The sequence below is a fragment of the Haliotis rufescens genome, unplaced genomic scaffold (genome assembly GCF_023055435.1).
Source record: "Haliotis rufescens isolate VD_foot unplaced genomic scaffold, xgHalRufe1.0.p SCAF_129, whole genome shotgun sequence".
NCBI classification, from domain to species: Eukaryota; Metazoa; Mollusca; class Gastropoda; order Lepetellida; family Haliotidae; genus Haliotis; species Haliotis rufescens.
The window spans coordinates 359,649-378,922 of record NW_025963812.1 but is presented as its reverse complement, the minus strand read 5'-3'; the positions used below and the strand labels follow the sequence as shown (position 1 = coordinate 378,922).

At 39.9% G+C, this 19,274-nt stretch overlaps 2 protein-coding genes across 6 annotated transcripts in view; one reads left to right on the top strand and one right to left on the bottom strand.

Moving 5' to 3' along the window:
• Window positions 1–1,157: 1,157 nt before the first annotated feature.
• Window positions 1,158–5,768, bottom strand: LOC124110907 (centrosomal protein of 128 kDa-like). Of its 2 annotated transcripts, none has more exons than XM_046470382.2 (3): window positions 5,656–5,768; window positions 3,953–4,209; window positions 1,158–1,979 (listed from the first exon to the last, which is right to left on the bottom strand). In XM_046470382.2, the coding sequence occupies exons 2-3, from the start codon at window positions 4,191–4,193 to the stop codon at window positions 1,222–1,224; spliced, it is 999 nt and encodes a 332-aa protein (XP_046326338.2). In that variant the 5' UTR covers window positions 4,194–4,209; window positions 5,656–5,768; the 3' UTR covers window positions 1,158–1,221. The 2 variants fall into 2 exon arrangements, with proteins under 2 accessions (XP_046326338.2, XP_046326337.2); XM_046470381.2 differs by having other exon boundaries at window positions 5,542–5,749.
• Window positions 5,754–19,274, top strand: part of LOC124110906 (glycogenin-1-like) — a 53,997-nt gene continuing 40,476 nt past the window's right edge. Inside the window, exon 1 of one of the 4 annotated variants that reach the window (XM_046470375.2) lies at window positions 5,754–5,842. In XM_046470375.2, the coding sequence (XP_046326331.2) occupies window positions 5,830–5,842 (13 nt within the window). In that variant the 5' untranslated portion in view covers window positions 5,754–5,829. The remainder of the gene's footprint in view (window positions 5,843–19,274) is intronic. The other 3 variants (XM_046470376.2, XM_046470378.2, XM_046470379.2) reach the window with 3 other exon arrangements.

Below are 19,274 nucleotides of genomic sequence, written 5' to 3'. Positions count from 1 at the left end.
ACACATAAGCATTAACTAAGCACCACCTGATTCAAAATAAAATTCCGAAAAATAATGACAAACCCTGATCTGACCCCAAGAAAACACCTTTGGGATTACCTTGGCCGCCAAGTGAGAGCTGGAGCCCTCGACCTCCAGTTCAAAACCTGAATTAACTGACCCAGGCACTGCACCAGGAATGGCACAGGATCCCAATGTTACCATGGTTACAAATCAGACTTCTGATCAGCAGCATGAGGAGACGCCTTGGGAATGTCATTTATGAGAGGGGTGGATACTCCAGACACTGATTGCAGAGTTAGTGGTGATGCCGAGGTTGACAATAATCGTTTTTCACTGCACAATGTGAAATTCTGTTTCATGGTGTGGGCTCATTTGGATTTAACGGCGCTTAATGCAGCTCTCAATCGCTTACCTCTTCGGTGAAACCTACGAGCACGGGTATGGTGCTGACAAACCTAGAAACATAATCGGGGCGAACCGGGATTCGAAGCAACAATCATAGGTTTCTGGCGTGCCCAAGGGACACAACTCTGCACTGCGCATTGTGGTGCCCTAGACGACTGGGCCACCCGTGCCCCCTTCAGTCAGGTGAGCTAACAATGAGACAACTTTCAAAGCCATGGTGCTCCAACAAAGTGTGGGACACCACAACTAGGTTTCACACATTGCACCAAGTGGGGAATCAAACCTGGGCCTCCAGTGAGCAGACAGGTCCTAAACCACCAGGCTACCCTCCCACCACAAATACACTGGATAATAGGGCTGGGACCATACACCAACGGTGCGATCCGATACGTATCACGATGCTTTGCTCACGATCCGATACATATCACGATACTTGCCTGTGGTCTTATCTGTGGTGCGTTTTATGGATAAATACCTGCCACACTAACACTTTACAGATGGCAGTGTCAAGTATGGCGCAGTGTATGAAAATATTTACATTTTCACTACTCATTTTCACTAGTAATTAGTGTTTGGTGTAAAATTTATTAAAGATACAATAAAATAAGAATCAATACTTTTTACTTAGTTTGCGATTGTGATTGATACTTTTCTCAAGAAGCCATAAATCACGATCCACCGATGAATCAGTGTATCCTCCCACTATTACTGAATAAACTCACCATCATTGAGTAAGCCGAAAACAAATGAAAACAATCAAGAAATTTTATACAAATCACAGATATGTTATGTACATGCTATTTCTTCCTCCCCTCACAAACTGAGATAGTCGATATTCTTTAGTTGATCCTCCTGCACCACATGGGGTGCTATAATGTCGTGAAGCGGCAAACTCGCAAAATGGTGCCTCAAACTTGTAAGCGCTTTCTTGGAAATATCATGAGATTGTCTCTCCTTGGTAAGATCATCTGACAAAGACTTCACATGTTTTTGGAGACCGAAAATCATTGTTTCATACTTCACACGAGCATTCTCTTGTGCAAGTTTCTTCTCCTGAATTATCTCCCTTCCCGCTTCTTCGACCTTTATTTCCAGCCTCTCTCTGACCAGTCTTTCTCGGTCAGTTTGGATCCTCAGATCTTGAGTTTCTTTCATCATGGAAGACTTTTCCTCGCTGATTTCTTTCCACATTTCAGTCACAGCATCCACTTTAGCTGATGCAAATTCCAGCTGTTCCTTTAAGTTATCACAATGAATTTTCAACCTCTTATTGGCTTTCTTAGCATCTTTAAAGCCACTTTCAGTTACTTCCAGCGCGCTCTTCAACATGATATTGTCATCCTCTAAAAGTTTATTTCTTCTCTGAGTTTCTCGCACTTCCACCTCCAACTCTTTGATCCTTCCCTTGGCTGATTTATAAACTTTTCTAAGGACGTCAAGTTCATCGGTGTCCCAAATACAGCTTTCTTTCAAGTCAACATGGGACCCTGAGTCCTCATCACTTTCCTTTGTGTCATCACGTCTGTCTTTCTTGTCAACTCCTTCTTGAGGGTGAGAATCAGTTTTCTGTGCTGAAAACAACACAAACAACAGACATGAGAAATGAGTTTTGTTTATTTTAAGAAGTCAACGTTGTTTTGCTTTTTTGGAGGTATAAACCTAAAACAACAGTGCGCGTACTACCATATTGAAGTCAACTCATATTAAATAAATATGTCTACAAAAATAGTGAGTGAGTGAGTATGGTTTTACGCCGCTTTTAGCAATATTCCAGCAATATCACGGCAGGGGACACCAGAAATGGGCTTCACACATTGTACCCATGTCAGGAATCGAACCCGGGTCTTCAGCGTGACTAGAAAACACTTTAACCACTAGGCTACCCGACCACCCCGTCTACAATAATAACATCACACACTGCTGATTTAATCATTAACACACAAATGAATGTTGACAACAATACGAAATCAGTGACGACAATAATGCAACACAAACCCTGGCCATTCTATTTCCAGCCAATCAGGAAACAGCAGTCTGTTAAGGGGCATGGACTAAATTTGGGGAGTTTATGCAAACATTGGTAAGCCAATCAATTCTGCATCACCATCTGCGGACCCTTAGACAACTGGGCCACCCGTGCCCTCAACTGGATTAAGATTATTCGTCAAAATTGCATATGCTTCTACTGTTATCTAGTTATCGCACTAAAACTTTTCAATATCTGAGATTTATGGAAGGATTTTATTGACACTGTATTGTAGAGTAAAGCATCAGTAAAGTGATAGTTCAATGATGTAAGATTTCATGGAAATTGTAGAAATGTCAGCCATCACTTTGCAGAGCTGGCTAAAATTAGTTTTCAAAGTCTTTATGTAACCAATATATCTTCAACAGACTTAACATGATATACAAGCAAAAACTTCATTTGAATTGATGTCTCAAGATTATCTCCCCTTGTTCATTGATATTGCAAGATTTCAAATTTGTTTGTTTTCTAGGATATTCACTTATTGTCACCCTTAAAGTCTTGCAGACTGTTTTCAGATCTGGTAATGATAAAGAAGAATTTCATGTCAAAACATAAAATCATCAAAATGTTCCCGAATGTCACGTCTAGTGACCTAGCAAGATTATCTCCCCTTGACCATGAAGTATTGTGCTTATTTCTGAGATAATATCAACCGATTGTCATTTATGTGTGTTACTACTGAAGTGTTCTGACCAATTTATCCACACATTAAAAGCTTCACTAGGACTGTTCTAGAAATTTTGTTTGAGATTAATGTTTGGGAGAGGAAACTTCATCCTGAATAACAGGGGTCTGTATTCTACAAACCAAGCACGAAAGAAATATGGGGGCCCTCGTGATAACCTTAATGTTAAAAGCAGCCATCCCCCCTTAATCATGTTCATTCTGAACACTTGTTTATATTACAAGCAGCTTGCATGGGAAACTTTTGATACAAAACGCTGAAATGAGCATTTTCCCACTGTTTGTTTTTGCTAGTTGTTCAACGCCATATTCAGCAAAATTCCAACTATATGACGGCGGTCTGTAGATGACATGCATCAACCAAGTCAGCGAGCCTGACCACCCAATCCTGTTAGTCGCTTCTCGGGACAAGCATGGGCTGTTGTAGGCCAATTCTAACCACTGCCTATATGATGAATAGAATATTCATCATCTCATCCAAAGAATGACGTCTGTTTGTTGTTTAACGCCGCACTCAGCAATATGACGGCAGTCTGTAAATAATCAAGTCTGGACCAGACAATCCAGTGATTGACATTATGAGCATGATCAAAGCAGTTGGGATACAATGACATGCATCAACCGAGTCAGCAAGCCTGACTATAGAATAAGAAAATTACATAGAATTTTGCAAGACAAAAATAAGATAGGCCTACAGCTGGGTTGTATACTTCTCAGGGAGCTGAGAATAAAAAAATAAATGATCCATTAACCAGAACGATATCAATATCATGTTTTGTGGAATTTGTGTGTACAAACGTATTCTTCTTCTACTCCTTCTTCTTATCTCACCTGTTAATTCTGCAATCTCTCTGTCCCACGTCTGTTGTTTCATTTCTGCATCCAGAATATTCATTACTCTGACTTTCTCATACACTTTTTGAATGGCCTCAGGGTCAAAAGCAGGTGCTCGCTTGATCTTGCTTTTAATCGGCCCCTCCTCTTGCAGTGCAGCAACATCATCTACCGCAAAGGAGAACGCTGGCTGGAACAGCTCAGCAATCCACTGGCCTGCTGTGTCCTCGTTTGACATGGTGACGTCAGCAACTCTACAAGATGTTACAACAAATCAATTTTTTAAGTTTTTAATACCACCAACTCCAGCAACTTTACGAGGGACAGCATCTTTAAGTGGCATTATAGAAGAAGTAGTATCAGCCGAACATTAACAGAGACCAGGATTTATCTAGGCTAACAGACCAAGTGCTTTTGGGAGGCAACTTGGGGAAAAATCATGATATTCCCCAAAAGTGGCTTCATTAATGTTCATAGTTTTAGAAATGCAGAGGAACTGGCAAATTTTTAATTCATTTTTTTTTGCTGTAATTTTCTTCAGGCCTAGGGCCAAATATCAGCCTCTGAACATATCTAGATAAATCCCTGTATGTATTTTTTTTCCATCAAAATACATGAAATATGTGTGAATGATTGTTTTACGCAGTGTCGGCAATTTTGCAGCTATTCATGGAGACATGAATATGAACAATGTAAACCATTTATTTTGTTAATATTTTGAACTTCAAAATAAACTACTTTGACCCCCACAAAAATACACACCAGGGGAAGGTCAATTACAAAGAGTGAGTGAGTGAGTATGGTTTTACATCGCTTTTAGCAATATTCCAGAAATATCAAGGCGGTGGACACCAGAAGTATTATTCTGAACTTCACCTGAGGAAGATGATGTTTTTAAGGTCAAACACAAAGTGGTTCAGGTTTATTACAAACTAGGGTTAGAAATTAATTATATCTTGGTGTTGATGACAGGATTAAAGTATAATGGTATGGTTAAAATAATTTCCTGGTTCTTGAAGGGCACACTTAGAAAAATACACTTTGAACAATACCTTGTGACAATGTTTATTTAATTGAGCCAATGATAAATGTACTTTCTCACAAATAAACATGACAAACAAATGAACGCTGATGAAAACATGAACAGTCATTGAACACACTAAGGCACAGTATGATTAAAAAAATAACTGTGGGCTTCGAAAACAGAAAGGGTAGGCCTAGCTATTATCAATCTTAATAAAAAGGAACCGAACAAACTTTCTAAATTACAACTGCTTCTTTTATAGCATTGGTAAATGGTATTTACTAGGTTCGAACTGGGATTAAAAATATTTTTCTAGTTTGGCACCTCAAATTTGTCCTGGTTGGGTATGTAGGCTCATCAATCACAACTGTTTTTAGCCATTACCAGATTACAGTAGTTCTATGTTCACATAGGTAAAACAATTCTTACCCCATTATTTGTCTAGTCCATAAGGATGGCTAGACTGTCTAAATTTGCTGATTTATTGTTTCAAAGGAAAGCAAAATTACAATTCAACAATTTACTTCAAGAGACCAAAGAAAGTCTATCTATGATGACTTACGACTATTCCCTCTCGCTGAGACTGTCAGATTTAGGCAGTTGCCCAAACCTGACCTTATGTTCAAACAGAAATCAGAAATCTATGTACAAATAGTGTCTAACTGAAGATATGCACCATGTGCGAAGAATGTCTAAGTTTCTGCACTGTATATCCAACGGATCGCTGAATTACGTTCAGACATGCAGACAGTCGAAGTGGCATTCCCAACATACTGGGCACGTGATCGGAAGTTACACGTTGATTGGTTGAATTCTACTTCCGGCAAATCTGACAGTCAAGTGCTCGAAGATGGGGGAGAGAGGTACGTAAGACATATTTACCGTTTAAGCAATAGTTAGATATTGTTGAAATTTTTACAAAGGACATTACTTGTTCATATGTATATCTATTGTATGCGTTGATTACTCCGGCTAGCCATGTCGAGTGAGGAGATTTAGAGGGTGTTACATGCGTGACCCTTCGCCACTCGTGCCTATTGCCGTGTATGGTTTGCGGGGGAACGTCTCACAAGCAACGAAGCAACATGTGGCGGGTGCGTGATGGCATTGTGAACGTGTATGCTTTTGTAGAGTGTCACTCAATGTGTTCTACAAGGACTAAATACATACCAAATGAAAGCAAATATCTGTTTTCAACGTTAACCAAGATTGTGGGTTTTGACAGCTAGTTGGTTCAGTGTCAAGGAACCAGTTTGAAAATGGATTTTAAAGATGCCCACTTTTGAGTATCGGATTTCAAATCCTATATTAAATCTAATATATTTCATTCCAGCATTATAAGTTGTAGCTGTTCCCTCGCAACATTGAGGTGTCAAAGCAATTATGACAAAATTCAACTTAGATAATAGTTAGCGTTAAAAATATATTAAATTCTATATTCTCATACATGGTGGGATTCAATTACGATTCTACAAATTAAATTCAATGATAGAAAATAATATTACCTAACATATGTCATACTCTGCTTTAAACAGATTTCATCTATCCATTCTCATTGGTTGGACATCACAATTTTTATTAGTAAAAAAGGGCCTTCAAAGTAACATGTTTATACCAATCACAACAAACATTGTCCTTTATAGTTGTAAGCTAAGCTAAGGCCCCCTAGAATTTTCCTCTTTTTTCGGGAAAACCTGCTCACATCCCCTTATATTAGAAATTTACCAAGTTTTGAAACATCATGATGTATTTATGTTAACATAAACCCTAAAAGAGCTAAATGTACTAGCCGATCAGTAAATGAATTGGCAAAACTCCTGAAGACTTGTGACTGTCTTAATTTCTTTCTCTCAAAATACAGAACTCTTGCCACGTCAAATTTTGGCCCAGATTTATTTATCACAACCTAATTGACCTGTAGGATCTAGGTGAGACTATATATCCTCGGCAACCCCTGCTTTTTGTAAGAGGCAACTAAATACGTTTAAGGATGTTATTGGATCCTAATTGCATGGATCAATGCTCATGATGTCAGTCATTGGATTGTCCAGACCAGATTCTTTTTACAGACTGCCGTCATATGCAGTTAAGCCCCATTATTCCAACATGGTTGCTTGCATATGTCCGATTAACAGGTATGTCGGATAAACAAAATTTAGTAGTCTCAACGTTCGTGATCGTAAGTCGGACAACTACAGGATAGATAATGAAACATGTATGTTGTAATGAAATAATTAAAGAGGAAATATTCATACTGTTATGTTATATTGTTAGCGGAATGCGTTTTCTGATCATGCAACCTCGAAAAAACTTTCGAACTACAGTTACGGGCTGTATGTTTGACCAATCCCATTAAAATCACTGCCGCTAAACAAAGATCTGAGGACATCCCATTACGGGTCACGTCAGGCCGACCTTTCGCAAACTCTGACCGACCAATGGAATTACTGACAAGATGTCGACATTAGCCAATCAGAAGGCAGCTTTCTTGTGCTTTACGGCACTAATTTCAAATTGGCGACTACGCTTTGGAACATATTTTGACAAATTCTCGCTTAAAAAATTGAAACCTGAACAAAAGAACATTCTTGAATGGCTAATTTGGTCTAGATTGTATCGATTCAGTCGTTAAGCCCGTAACTATCGTTTGGAATACCCCGTTTTAAAGTTTTAGAGATTGCATGATTAGAAATCACATTCCGACTATCACTTTCATGATCTGGTAAGTGACGCTCTGATTGGTCGGATGAAAGGTCGTTCTGACGTGACCCCTAATATGACCTCAGATCTTTGTTTAGCGGTAGCGAGAGCTAAGATCTGATTTTAATGAGATTGTATGTTTGACTGAATCAAAATACTTTTGAAAGCATAGCCTGGAATGGTTGTGTTTAAAACTAGTTCTGCAAAGCTCAAGATATCTTTTTTCAATAATTGTTGAGCAAGTTTTTCTGCAGCCACTAGCCGACTCGTCACAGGGGTGTGTTCTCGTGGGCAGATGACCATGGAGTACACTGATCACTGTGTCGGATTAACGAGACTGATAAAAAAGTGTTTTCAGCTATTTGTTGCGAACTAGGTGCGTCAGAGTTGGAGTGCAAGATTCAGATTAACAGGTCTAAATAATGTAAATAGCACTGATTTATTCGGTCCCCATCATTAGTGTCGGATAAACATGATAAAGCTGATTGTCGAGTTAAGGAGACTTGCCAGTAGTTGGAATATTGCTGAGTGCAGCATAAAGGAACTATACAACCTAAATGTTTCATGAAAATATCTTTATGACAGATAGTTTATTTGGTCTAGTCTTAACAAGTCGAAACAGTTTTGCGGAAGACAGCTTGAGCATGTTGAGGGCCCACTGTTGTTATCAAGTATTGATAAATGTGATTTCAAGGAACCTGACCACAACAGGAAGTACATCTGGTACTTCCTGTTTATGCGAAAGTGGCATTTCACACCAGACACAGTGGGTAAGGGGGGATATCATGCTCTGATTCCCTTGGGGTTTTAGGGGTAGAACAGTCCCCAGATATAGAAACAAGACTTTGCGGTTCCGGGTTTGAATCTTTTGTCTCCAGCAAACTATGCATTTTGTAAGAGCGGTGTGTGAAACAGGGTCAAAATATTGCCAGTCTTAAATATGTTAAAAGTTACTAACCAGTTTCAACTTTCACCAGCTTAAATATATTATTTTAAAAAAAAATTGATTTTGTGAAGTAGGGCCAAAGTGACTGCCCGGGTGCCAGACCCCTTATGACCCGACCCTACCCGTGTACCCACTGTATGTTTCAAGAGTTTGATACAAAATGTCCTTTTGGGAGTTGTTTAACCAGAGCCCTGGCAAAAAGTATTCAGGTACACACATAAAATGATCTGGTCATGCATACACTGAAGTTGACTGAAAATTTCTCTTTATTCAAACATATACCATGGTGACATTATCAAAAATGACCAACTGTCAATGTTCATCCAGCTGATTAGATGTGATTGTATGTGAGTGAGTTTGGCCCCCATGAAGATCCTGGTTAGATCTGACCCATGAAGATCCAGGGTAGAATAGGTCTTCAGCAACCCATGCTTGCCGTAAAAGGCGACAAATAGGATCAGGGTGGTTGGTGCATGTCATAGTATCCTAATTGCGTGGATCGATGCTCATGATGTCAATCACTGGATTGTCTGGTCCAGACTAAATTTTTTTTACAGGCCGACGTCATTTATCCAGAATTTTGCTAAGTGTGGTGTTAAACAACAAACAAACCAGGTTAGACCCAGGTCTTCAGCAACCCATGCATATCGTAAGAAGTGACTAATGGGAACGGTTGGTCAGACTTGCTGATTGGTTGATGCATGTCATAGTGTTGAAATTGCAATACATATCGTTTGAAAAGTGTATTACAGCATACATGGTATACCGATAATACGGTGCAGTCCTATGTACTATTAACCTAAAGTACTTCATCAATCTGTCCTTGAGCTCGGCCTAGAGTTAGTTGGTTTGTTGTTTTACGCCGCACTCAGCAATATTCCGGCTATATTACTGTGGTCTGTAAATAATCGGGTCTGGACCAGACAATCCAGCAATTGATATCATGAGCATCAATCCACACGATTGGGATCGATGATATGCATCAACCAAGTCAGCGAGCCTGACCACCCGATCTCATTAGTCGCCTCTTACAACAAGCATAATCACCTTGTAGCTCGTGAACAGTTTGCTGCATGTTCCACTCAAAGCCAGGTGTATGTGTAAATCTCAGTTGGAGATATTATTGGAATATATTTGTACCCAAATGATCATGGCCTTTTGTTGAGTACAAATAGCTACATTTCTTCTCACCAATGTCATGTTTGGGCTGTGCATGATTTCAAGTCGTAATTACGCAGTTTGTCGGAAGTCCTGTCGTCCCTCGCAGCTCACCGCAACGTCATGGAAACTGTACAGCTGTCACATGCAGGCACACATGCAAATAGCGAGGCTGCCTCTGGTGTGATGAGCTCCTGTGTCTCTGCATTGTGGGGATTCCAAGCCAGAATCATCCTCTCTGTCTCCAGTGCTCACATCTACACTAAGACCGCCTCCGTGGTCTAGTGGTAGAACGTCCACCCGGAGAACGGAATGTCTGGGTTTCACATCTACACTAAGACCACCTCCGTGGTCTTGTGGTAGAACGTCCGCCCGGAGAGCGGAAGGTCCGGGTTTCACATCTACACTAAGACCGCCTCCGTGGTCTAGTGGTAGTACGTCCGCCCGGAGAGCGGAAGGTCCGGGTTTCACATCTACACTAAGACCGCCTCCGTGGTCTAGTGGTAGAACGTCCGCCCGGAGAGCGGAAGGTCCGGGTTTCACATCTACACTAATCCCTGGATCCATTCCCTTGGTTCTCGCGATCCTCAAATTATTTTACCGTTTTACCGACAGATCAGATGTCTAGAGTGAGTGAGTGTGGTTTTCCACCACTTTTAGCAACATTCCAGCAATATCACGACGGGGGACAACAGAAATGGGCTTCACACATTGTACCCATGTCAGGAATCGAACCCGGGCCCTTGGCGTAACAAGCTAACACTTTAACCACTAATCTACCCCACCGCCCTTCAAATGTCTAGAGGAGCACGGGTGGCCCAGTCGTCTAAGGCGTTGCAATTCGCTGTGCAGAGTTGCGTCCCTTGGGCACGCCAGAAACCTATGATTGTGGGTTCAATTCCTGGTTCACCCCGATCATGTTTCTAGGTTAATCAGCACCATACCCGTGCTCTTGGGTTTCAGCGAAGTGGTAAACGTGTGAGACCTGCATCACTTCGGGCTTTCCTCCCACATTAAGCTGACACGCTGCGATATAACTGGAATACTGTTAAAAGCGGCGTTAAACCAAACTCACTCACTCACTCAAATGTCTAGAAAGGAACTGGGAAAAGGAGGACTTCCCACCGTCAGTTGAGAAGCATGGCAAGTCCCCTCCTGGAGATTCAGAGGATGAGGCAGAATAGGAATCCACATGTCGACCGCTTCATTTGAAAACTGATTGCAGGATACTGGCAATACCTTGCAGTCCTAAGTCATTGCAAACATTACCGTAAATACTATGTAAGCTGATTGATCCAAGCAACATATGTCCTTACCGTCTGCTGTATACACTGAATATCAGGCATTCGTAGTGTTCATGCACGAGAAGGGTCCGTATCACTGCAACACAGACTTGCCCATCTATTCAGGGGTGATGGAGGAGCCAGGTGTGTACTGACATGTGAAGTATTGATGATGGAGGCAGGAATATTTAAGTTTCATGTTGCATCCCCAAACAAATATTGGTCAGTAGGGAGGCCAAACAAATCATATCTTTCATGTTTCAGTGAAAAATTAAAAGTATAAATTTAACTTTCAAAATAATTGAATCAAAACAATCTAAAATCATTTTAAAATAAACCATCCCAAAATTAATGATTGATTCCTCTTTTAGAATCTGAAACAACCTTGGGTGGATGAAATCAATTAACTGGAATAATTACTCCTGCACACCGACTGCGGATTTGATTTAATCAAAACTAATCTAGATTATTTATTAACAGATGGAAGTTCAGATGACTGTATTCCACATCAACATGATGAGATCAACATTTATATTTGATATAAAACATATAGAAGAGAGGCAAATATATTATGTGATCATTGTAATAAGAGATTTCATAGACTATACATATTTATGTCAGGCTACCAGATGTATATCATGTATGACCAGATGTAATACCACATTTATTCAGTGTGTTCTGTTAACATAAACAACTGCATCCAATCAACCACAGAGCTTGAAAATGTTAGTTATATATTTTGTTTGTTTGTTAACGCCGCACTCAGCAATATTCCAGCTATAAGATGGTGGTCTGTAAGTACCGTATTGGGCGCTCTCAAAATTAGAAATAGGGGGCTCTTATTAGAACATTACTTTGGTGGAAAAAACAGAGTTGAAAGATAAATTTCGTGGTTTGTGCTGACAGTCTGAACTGTTTATATACGACAGATCCATTTTTCCAGAATATAAATGCCCATACTTAAGGGTGCATATAACATACGAGTGCGTATTATACACGAATAAATAAGTCTTGTCTTCATTGATAAATCGGAAGGGGGGCTAATTGGGGTTGTTCACTAGCCAATATATTAGCAGATATCGCCGTGGGCGCTTATTAGAGCGGGGCGCTTATTACGTCGAATACGGTAATCAAGTTTGGATCAGACAATCCAGTGATTGACATCATGAGCTTCCAGGGATCAAAATTAACATAAGACTAGTATTGTAGTAAACGTCAAGGACATTTACTTGTGGACTTCCAGTTTAACCATTAAGTAGGTGGCCACTCTGTAGCAGATAATCTTTAAACTAGTGTTAAATAGAAAAGATAATATCAAACCCTGGCATCGATCTACGCTACTGGGAACGATGACATGCTTGAACCAAGTCAGCGAGCCAGACCACCCCATCCTGTCAGTCACCTCTTACAATATGTACAACAAGCATGGGTTGCTGGAGACATTTTCTACCCTGGATATTCATGGGTTGTCTGGTGCTTTAGAAGTGTCATTATGAATGACATGCTGAAAATGAATGTACATGCTGAGATAAGTGATAGGGCTTCTTATTTTTGTAGAAAAAGTTCTTAAAATGTGTATTTATTACAAACATGTCAGTGATCTACAATTCTACTCTCTTTTATAACTTACAAGCTACAGTGCTTTTATCTTCCTTAATATTAAGACACTATGTTTCGGCGAGATTTGTCTTTTTGTCACCAGCCACGGAAGTAAACTGCTGATTACAGGATTCTGGTGAAGCTAGTCTGCTTCAAATCAAAGATATGGCAGTCACGCTCACAAAGAAACCCCAGAAGTTATTAATAGCATGGAATTTAAGTGTTTCTAAACACGTATGCTTGGTTGAGATTGCAGTTTGGAATGTGGGTAGCAACATAGAGTTGGAGAGGAGGCTGACACGGATGGTGCAGTGCCACGCTGGCCGGTAATTGTGGTACACACGTGACGGACAAGACTAGTAGTATCTAAGGCCTCGGACATCTCAGATTCCAAGATGTGGAATATTTGGGATATTCTCTCCCTACTTAGTTTGAATCTCTCATGGAAAGAGTTAATGTGAGAGACCATTATGCCTTTTTAACTTTCAATTAACTCTTTTTTTGTCTTAATGGTACAAAAATATCGGTTTGAAATTTAGGCAGGACAAGCAAAAATTCCTTGTGGTCAACCAGTTTTGCCATTAGGTTGATGGTTTCTCTGAGTTAGGTCATTTTAGCAGAGTAGTGAAAATATTATTTCTAATCCTGAATCTAGTGATTCTTCTTTGAAAAATGCAGATTACTTAAGAGATAAACATACTCAAAATGGCAAATTTCTACCAGTAATGCTTATGATACCTTAACTATTGGGCAGTTTAGCAAGGACTACAGGACTAGTGCCAATTTCTACCGCTGATTTACATTCATAAATTTATATTGAAACAGTATGGACGTTATGATAATAAGCTATTTATATTGCCTATTATTATTATAATGTCAATACAGTATCCATACCAACACTTATCACTCCATCAATCTTGTGATATACGACTGCAGACTGTTTTCAACGTAGAGCTAGGTTTCCTGTAGGTTTAACCACTCTAAATTGAATTTGGAACCGTACCAAACTGATTGACTGTTTCAATCAGAGGTGGTTATTGTGATTTGATACCTCTGATTGACCAATCAAAAACAAGTAATTTCAAATTCATGGTAGAATTATAATTGATCACATTATCATTTATAATCTAGTCCATAGACTAAAATATACTTAAAAATATGCTAAAATACATTTTTTGTCCACCAGTTCCTTGTTCCACCAGACTTGAATGGAATAGTGTATCCCCTTGAAAATCCATGTTAGAATATGTCTTCTGCAACGTAGGCTTGTCGTAAGTGGCAACTAATGGGATCAGATACAAGTTCTCGCTACCACTGATGACAATCCTCCACAGATTACGTCAGAACGACCTTTCGCAAACTTTGACCAATGAAATGACTAACAGGATGTCGACATTAGCCCCTAAGAAAGCTGCTTTCTTGAGCTTTGCAGCACAAGTTTCAAACTGGCATCTTCCATTCCAGACTATACTTTTTAAAGTATTTTGAATCAGTCATACAGCCCTAACCGTAGTTTTGTGTTAAGCTTTAGAGTCTGCATGATTACAAAACATATTCCGAAAACAATGTATCAAAACAATATGACTATTTCAATTTTCATTTTTTATTACAACATGTTTGCATCGTAATCTATCATGAAGTTGTCCGATTTTCAATTACGGACCCTGATACAGCTTAATTTCGTTAATCCGACATACTCATTAATCCGACATAATCATATGCAACCAACCATGTTGGATTAACGGGACTTGACTGTATTTTTTGTGTGTATATTACAATTTTTTTACAGACAACAGGAGCCCTAATAAGGGTTATATAATTGCCTATTTTCGAAAATGTTTTAGTTTAATCAAACTTTGAACTTATTTTGTTCACTACCACTCAATCTCTTAAAGCAAATTTAACTCATTGTATACGGTTTGAATAAACATCCCCTTTGTCAAGTTTCTACATCATCAGGTCAGGGAGCTTATGGTGAATACGGTATGTTATGTCACATTTATGTCACAAGGTGATACGTCCTGTAAAGGTCAGGGTTAGAATAGGTCTTCAGCAACCCATGCTTGTAAATGGCAACTATGCTTGTCGTAAGAGGCGACTAACATGATCAGGTGGTCAGGCTCGCTGACTTGGTTGACGCATGTCATCATATCCCAGTTTCATAGGTCCATGCTCATGATGTCAACCACTGGATTGTCTGGCCCAGATCTTTAGTCCACGATTACAACGACAAGCACAAGGTTATGTGACAGTACGTATGGTGGATCATTGATTTCATTGATCCTGTTGGCTAAATGAGATCATTGTGACTATTTGTTAATCTGTCATCACTCAAATAAGTATTGTAATACAGCCTCGCAGTAGTGGGTGTATTGAGTAGGATAGTACTCAGACCTTTTTCATGTCAGAATAGGGTAAACACACATTTCGATATTTGGCCGCAAGTTTGAGAAAATGTCAGTAACAATTCCCATGTTGCAATCAAAAATTTGCCAAGTCATATTAATACTTTGTAGAGGTGACTTGCATTTCACTGACAACCAAAACACAAGAAGCTGTTACCGTATTTGACGTAATAAGCGCCCAGTGCGCTCTCAAAATTTGAAAAAGGGGGCTCTTATTAGAATAAAATTTTGGTGAAAAAAAAACAGATTTGAAAGATCGAAAATTCCGTGGTTTATGCTGACAGCCTGAATGATACAAAAGAAAAGTCTGTGCGAATTATACACGACAGATATATTTTTCCAGAATTTAATTGCCCATAATTAAGGGTGCATATAACACACGAATGCACATTATACATGAATAAATAAGTCTTGTGTACATTAGTCAATCGGAAGGGGTGCTAATTGGGATTGTTCACTTGCCAATATATTAGCAGATATCGCCATGGGTGCTTATTAGAGCAGGGCGCTTATTACGTCGAATACGTTATGTTTTATTTAACATTTTTTGCATTGAATGAAATGTTGAAATATCCCTGAATATGTGAAAGAAAGGACTTTAAGACATGACTCTAAAGGAATCAGTGAAAGCCATCTACCCTCAGCGGAGACTGTCTCGCTGACCAAGTCTGATAATTATCTCTGACTGATCAAACTGTCACTCTGTCACTTTGTCAGGCAGTTGCTGTATTGAGAATCGTATTGAGTCATAATTCAGACAATAAGCAGTGTAAATGACTGTTATCATTTCCATCTGTGAACCTTGCTGCATGCTTCGTCTCAGTTTCCATGTTTGCTCAGGCCTGTTTATTTGTCCGAGTTGTTTTTTTGTGAAATGTCCTTGTTGAGAGTCTTCTTGGAAATGTGTGTTTCCTTATGAGCAAGTCTAGTGTCCTAGGAGATAGTGAGACACGTGCAAGTCTAGTGTCCTAGGAGATAGTGAGACGTGCAAGTCTAGTGTCCTAGGAGATAGTGAGACATGTGCAAGTCTAGTGTCCTAGGAGATAGTGAGACATGAGCAAGTCTAGTGTCCTAGGAGATAGTGAGACATGAGCAAGTCTAGTGTCCTAGGAGATAGTGAGACATGAGCAAGTCTAGTGTCCTAGGAGATAGTGAGACATGTGCAAGTCTAGTGTCCTAGGAGATAGTGAGACATGTGCAAGTCTAGTGTCCTAGGAGATAGTGAGACATGAGCAAGTCTAGTGTCCTAGGAGATAGTGAGACATGTGCAAGTCTAGTGTCCTAGGAGATAGTGAGACGTGTGCAAGTCTAGTGTCCTAGGAGATAGTGAGACATGAGCAAGTCTAGTGTCCTAGGAGATAGTGAGACATGAGCAAGTCTAGTGTCCTAGGAGATAGTGAGACATGAGCAAGTCTAGTGTCCTAGGAGATAGTGAGACATGAGCAAGTCTAGTGTCCTAGGAGATAGTGAGACATGAGCAAGTCTAGTGTCCTAGGAGATAGTGAGACATGAGCAAGTCTAGTGTCCTAGGAGATAGTGAGACATGTGCAAGTCTAGTGTCCTAGGAGATAGTGAGACGTGTGCAAGTCTAGTGTCCTAGGAGATAGTGAGACATGAGCAAGTCTAGTGTCCTAGGAGATAGTGAGACATGTGCAAGTCTAGTGTCCTAGGAGATAGTGAGACATGAGCAAGTCTAGTGTCCTAGGAGATAGTGAGACATGTGCAAGTCTAGTGTCCTAGGAGATAGTGAGACATGTGCAAGTCTAGTGTCCTAGGAGATAGTGAGACATGAGCAAGTCTAGTGTCCTAGGAGATAGTGAGACATGTGCAAGTCTAGTGTCCTAGGAGATAGTGAGACATGTGCAAGTCTAGTGTCCTAGGAGATAGTGAGACACGTGCAAGTATTGAAACAAGGCTTAAGAAACCTATGACCCTGGGTTCGAATTCCCTGATAATGTTTCTAGCTTTGTCAGAAGTGGTAAACGTTCGAGTGAGACCTGCATCACTTCAGGCTTTCCTCCCACATTACCTTTGCACACCGTGATATAACTGGAATACTGTTCAAAGCAGCTTTAAACGCTCGGCTCGGCTCGGCTCGGCTCGGCTCGGCTCGGCTCGGCTCGGCTCGGCTCGGCTCGGCTCGGCTCGGCTCGGCTCGGCTCGGCTCGGCTCGGCTCACTCACTCACTCACTCACTCACTTTGAATAGTATTCCAATTTATATGTCTTGTGTACATTGATCAATCAGAAGGGGTGCTAATTGGGATTGTTCACGAGCCAATATTTTAGCAAATATCGCCGTGGGCGCTTATTACGTCAAATACGGTAGTTGTTAATATAAGATAGTACTTTCCAAAACTTATAACAATAATATCATACTGTTTTCATAGTGCATTTTGTAGTATAAAGATAAACACTATATCAGACAGATCCACAAAATGAAACAACAACACACACAGCCCATTGTCATGCATGTCATGGTATGGCTGAGAAAACAACAGTGCAAGCATGTCATCACAGTAGTCAACAATAACACCTATTGTAGTAGTGTATTATCTGGTAATAATACTCCCACTATACAATGGTTAACCCATGTTATGTAACATATGTCATTGACATAATAGACACAAGTTATGGATAACAACTTCTTTGTCATCTGTCAACTTCTAAGAAATGCCTATCCAAAATTCATATTGTCGTTGTTTGGAGAGGTATGTGATTTTACTAAATTGGGAATAGCTTATAACATGTATAACAGGGTCAGACCCTGGAGGTACTGTTAGTATTGACCATGCAGGACGCACGTCAAGGTAGGTGTTGTACTGTGTTGTATTTGAGGAGGGAATACATCTGTTTCCCACGTTGACTGAGATGTTACTGTTAGTATTGACCATGCAGGACGCACATCAAGGAAGGTGTTGTACTGTGTTGTATTTGAGGAGGGAATACATCTGTTTCCCGAGTTAAATGAGATGTTACTGTTAGTATTGACCATGCAGGACGCACGTCAAGGTAGGTGTTGTACTGTGTTGTATTGGAGGAGGGAATACATCTGTTTCCCACGTTGACTGAGATGTTACTGTTAGTATTGACCATGCAGGACGCACATCAAGGTAGGTGTTGTACTGTGTTGTATTTGAGGAGGGAATACATCTGTTTCCCGAGTTAAATGAGATGTTACTGTTAGTATTGACCATGCAGGACGCACGTCAAGGTAGGTGTTGTAATGGAGAAATCTCGAATCAACTAATTTAAGTGATTTCTTCTACTTCTTCATGTTATGGTTGATACATAATTTCTCAGTTTCTCGTTGGTTTCTCTTGCACAATATGCTCGTTCAAGATGGCCTGTGAATTCCTGGCTCAGAGTCAACTGTGACAACATTAGTGTGACTTTCATCACAATGGTTTAACAAGTAACTATGCTGTATTTATCATGTTTATGGAAGTGAATAACTTTTGGTTTTCGTGGACTTGTGATGTAGGTCATATACATGATATATGCCCAGAGCTCCAGATAACTTTTTGAGCAATCAGATTTTTTTCTTTAGCATGTTTAGGGTTTCTATTTTAATTGGGTTATTACATTTTTCATTGGGTAACCAATATTTTTCACTCACCTATTCATCACTCTATTGGGTTTTTCCCAAAATTAGTGAACATTTTCAGATTTATAAAAAATGAAATAATGTTTTCGATGTATATATAACTGTTCTAAATATATAGGCTTGACTCTGAAAGTAAATTAGCTCATAATTGTGTTTTAGAAATTAGCTCCTTTGTACGCATGCTGAAAAAGCTTCATTGGGTATTTACGCGTGCTGTTATTTTTCATTTAATGCATGTGTTTCTGTACACAAGTTAATTGAAAGTAACTGGGTTTTAAATATTTCTGGGGGTATTATACGCTAATACGCTGCTTATCTGTAGCTCTGTATGATATACACATGAATGTCGGGGTTAGAATTGGTGTTTATCAATCCATGCTTGAAAGAGGCGATGAACGGGACCGGGTGGTCAAGCTCGCTGACCTGGTTGATGTATGCATTATTGTACCTTGATGTATGGATATTTTTCTGCGTCCATTCTCTACATTTGTGCGTCCCGTAAACCCTGTGCATGTAAGGGGGCGGTGGGGCATGTTGGGAAGCCTAGTGGTTAAAGCGTTCGCTCGTCACGCCAAAGACCCAGGTTCGATTCCCGCCA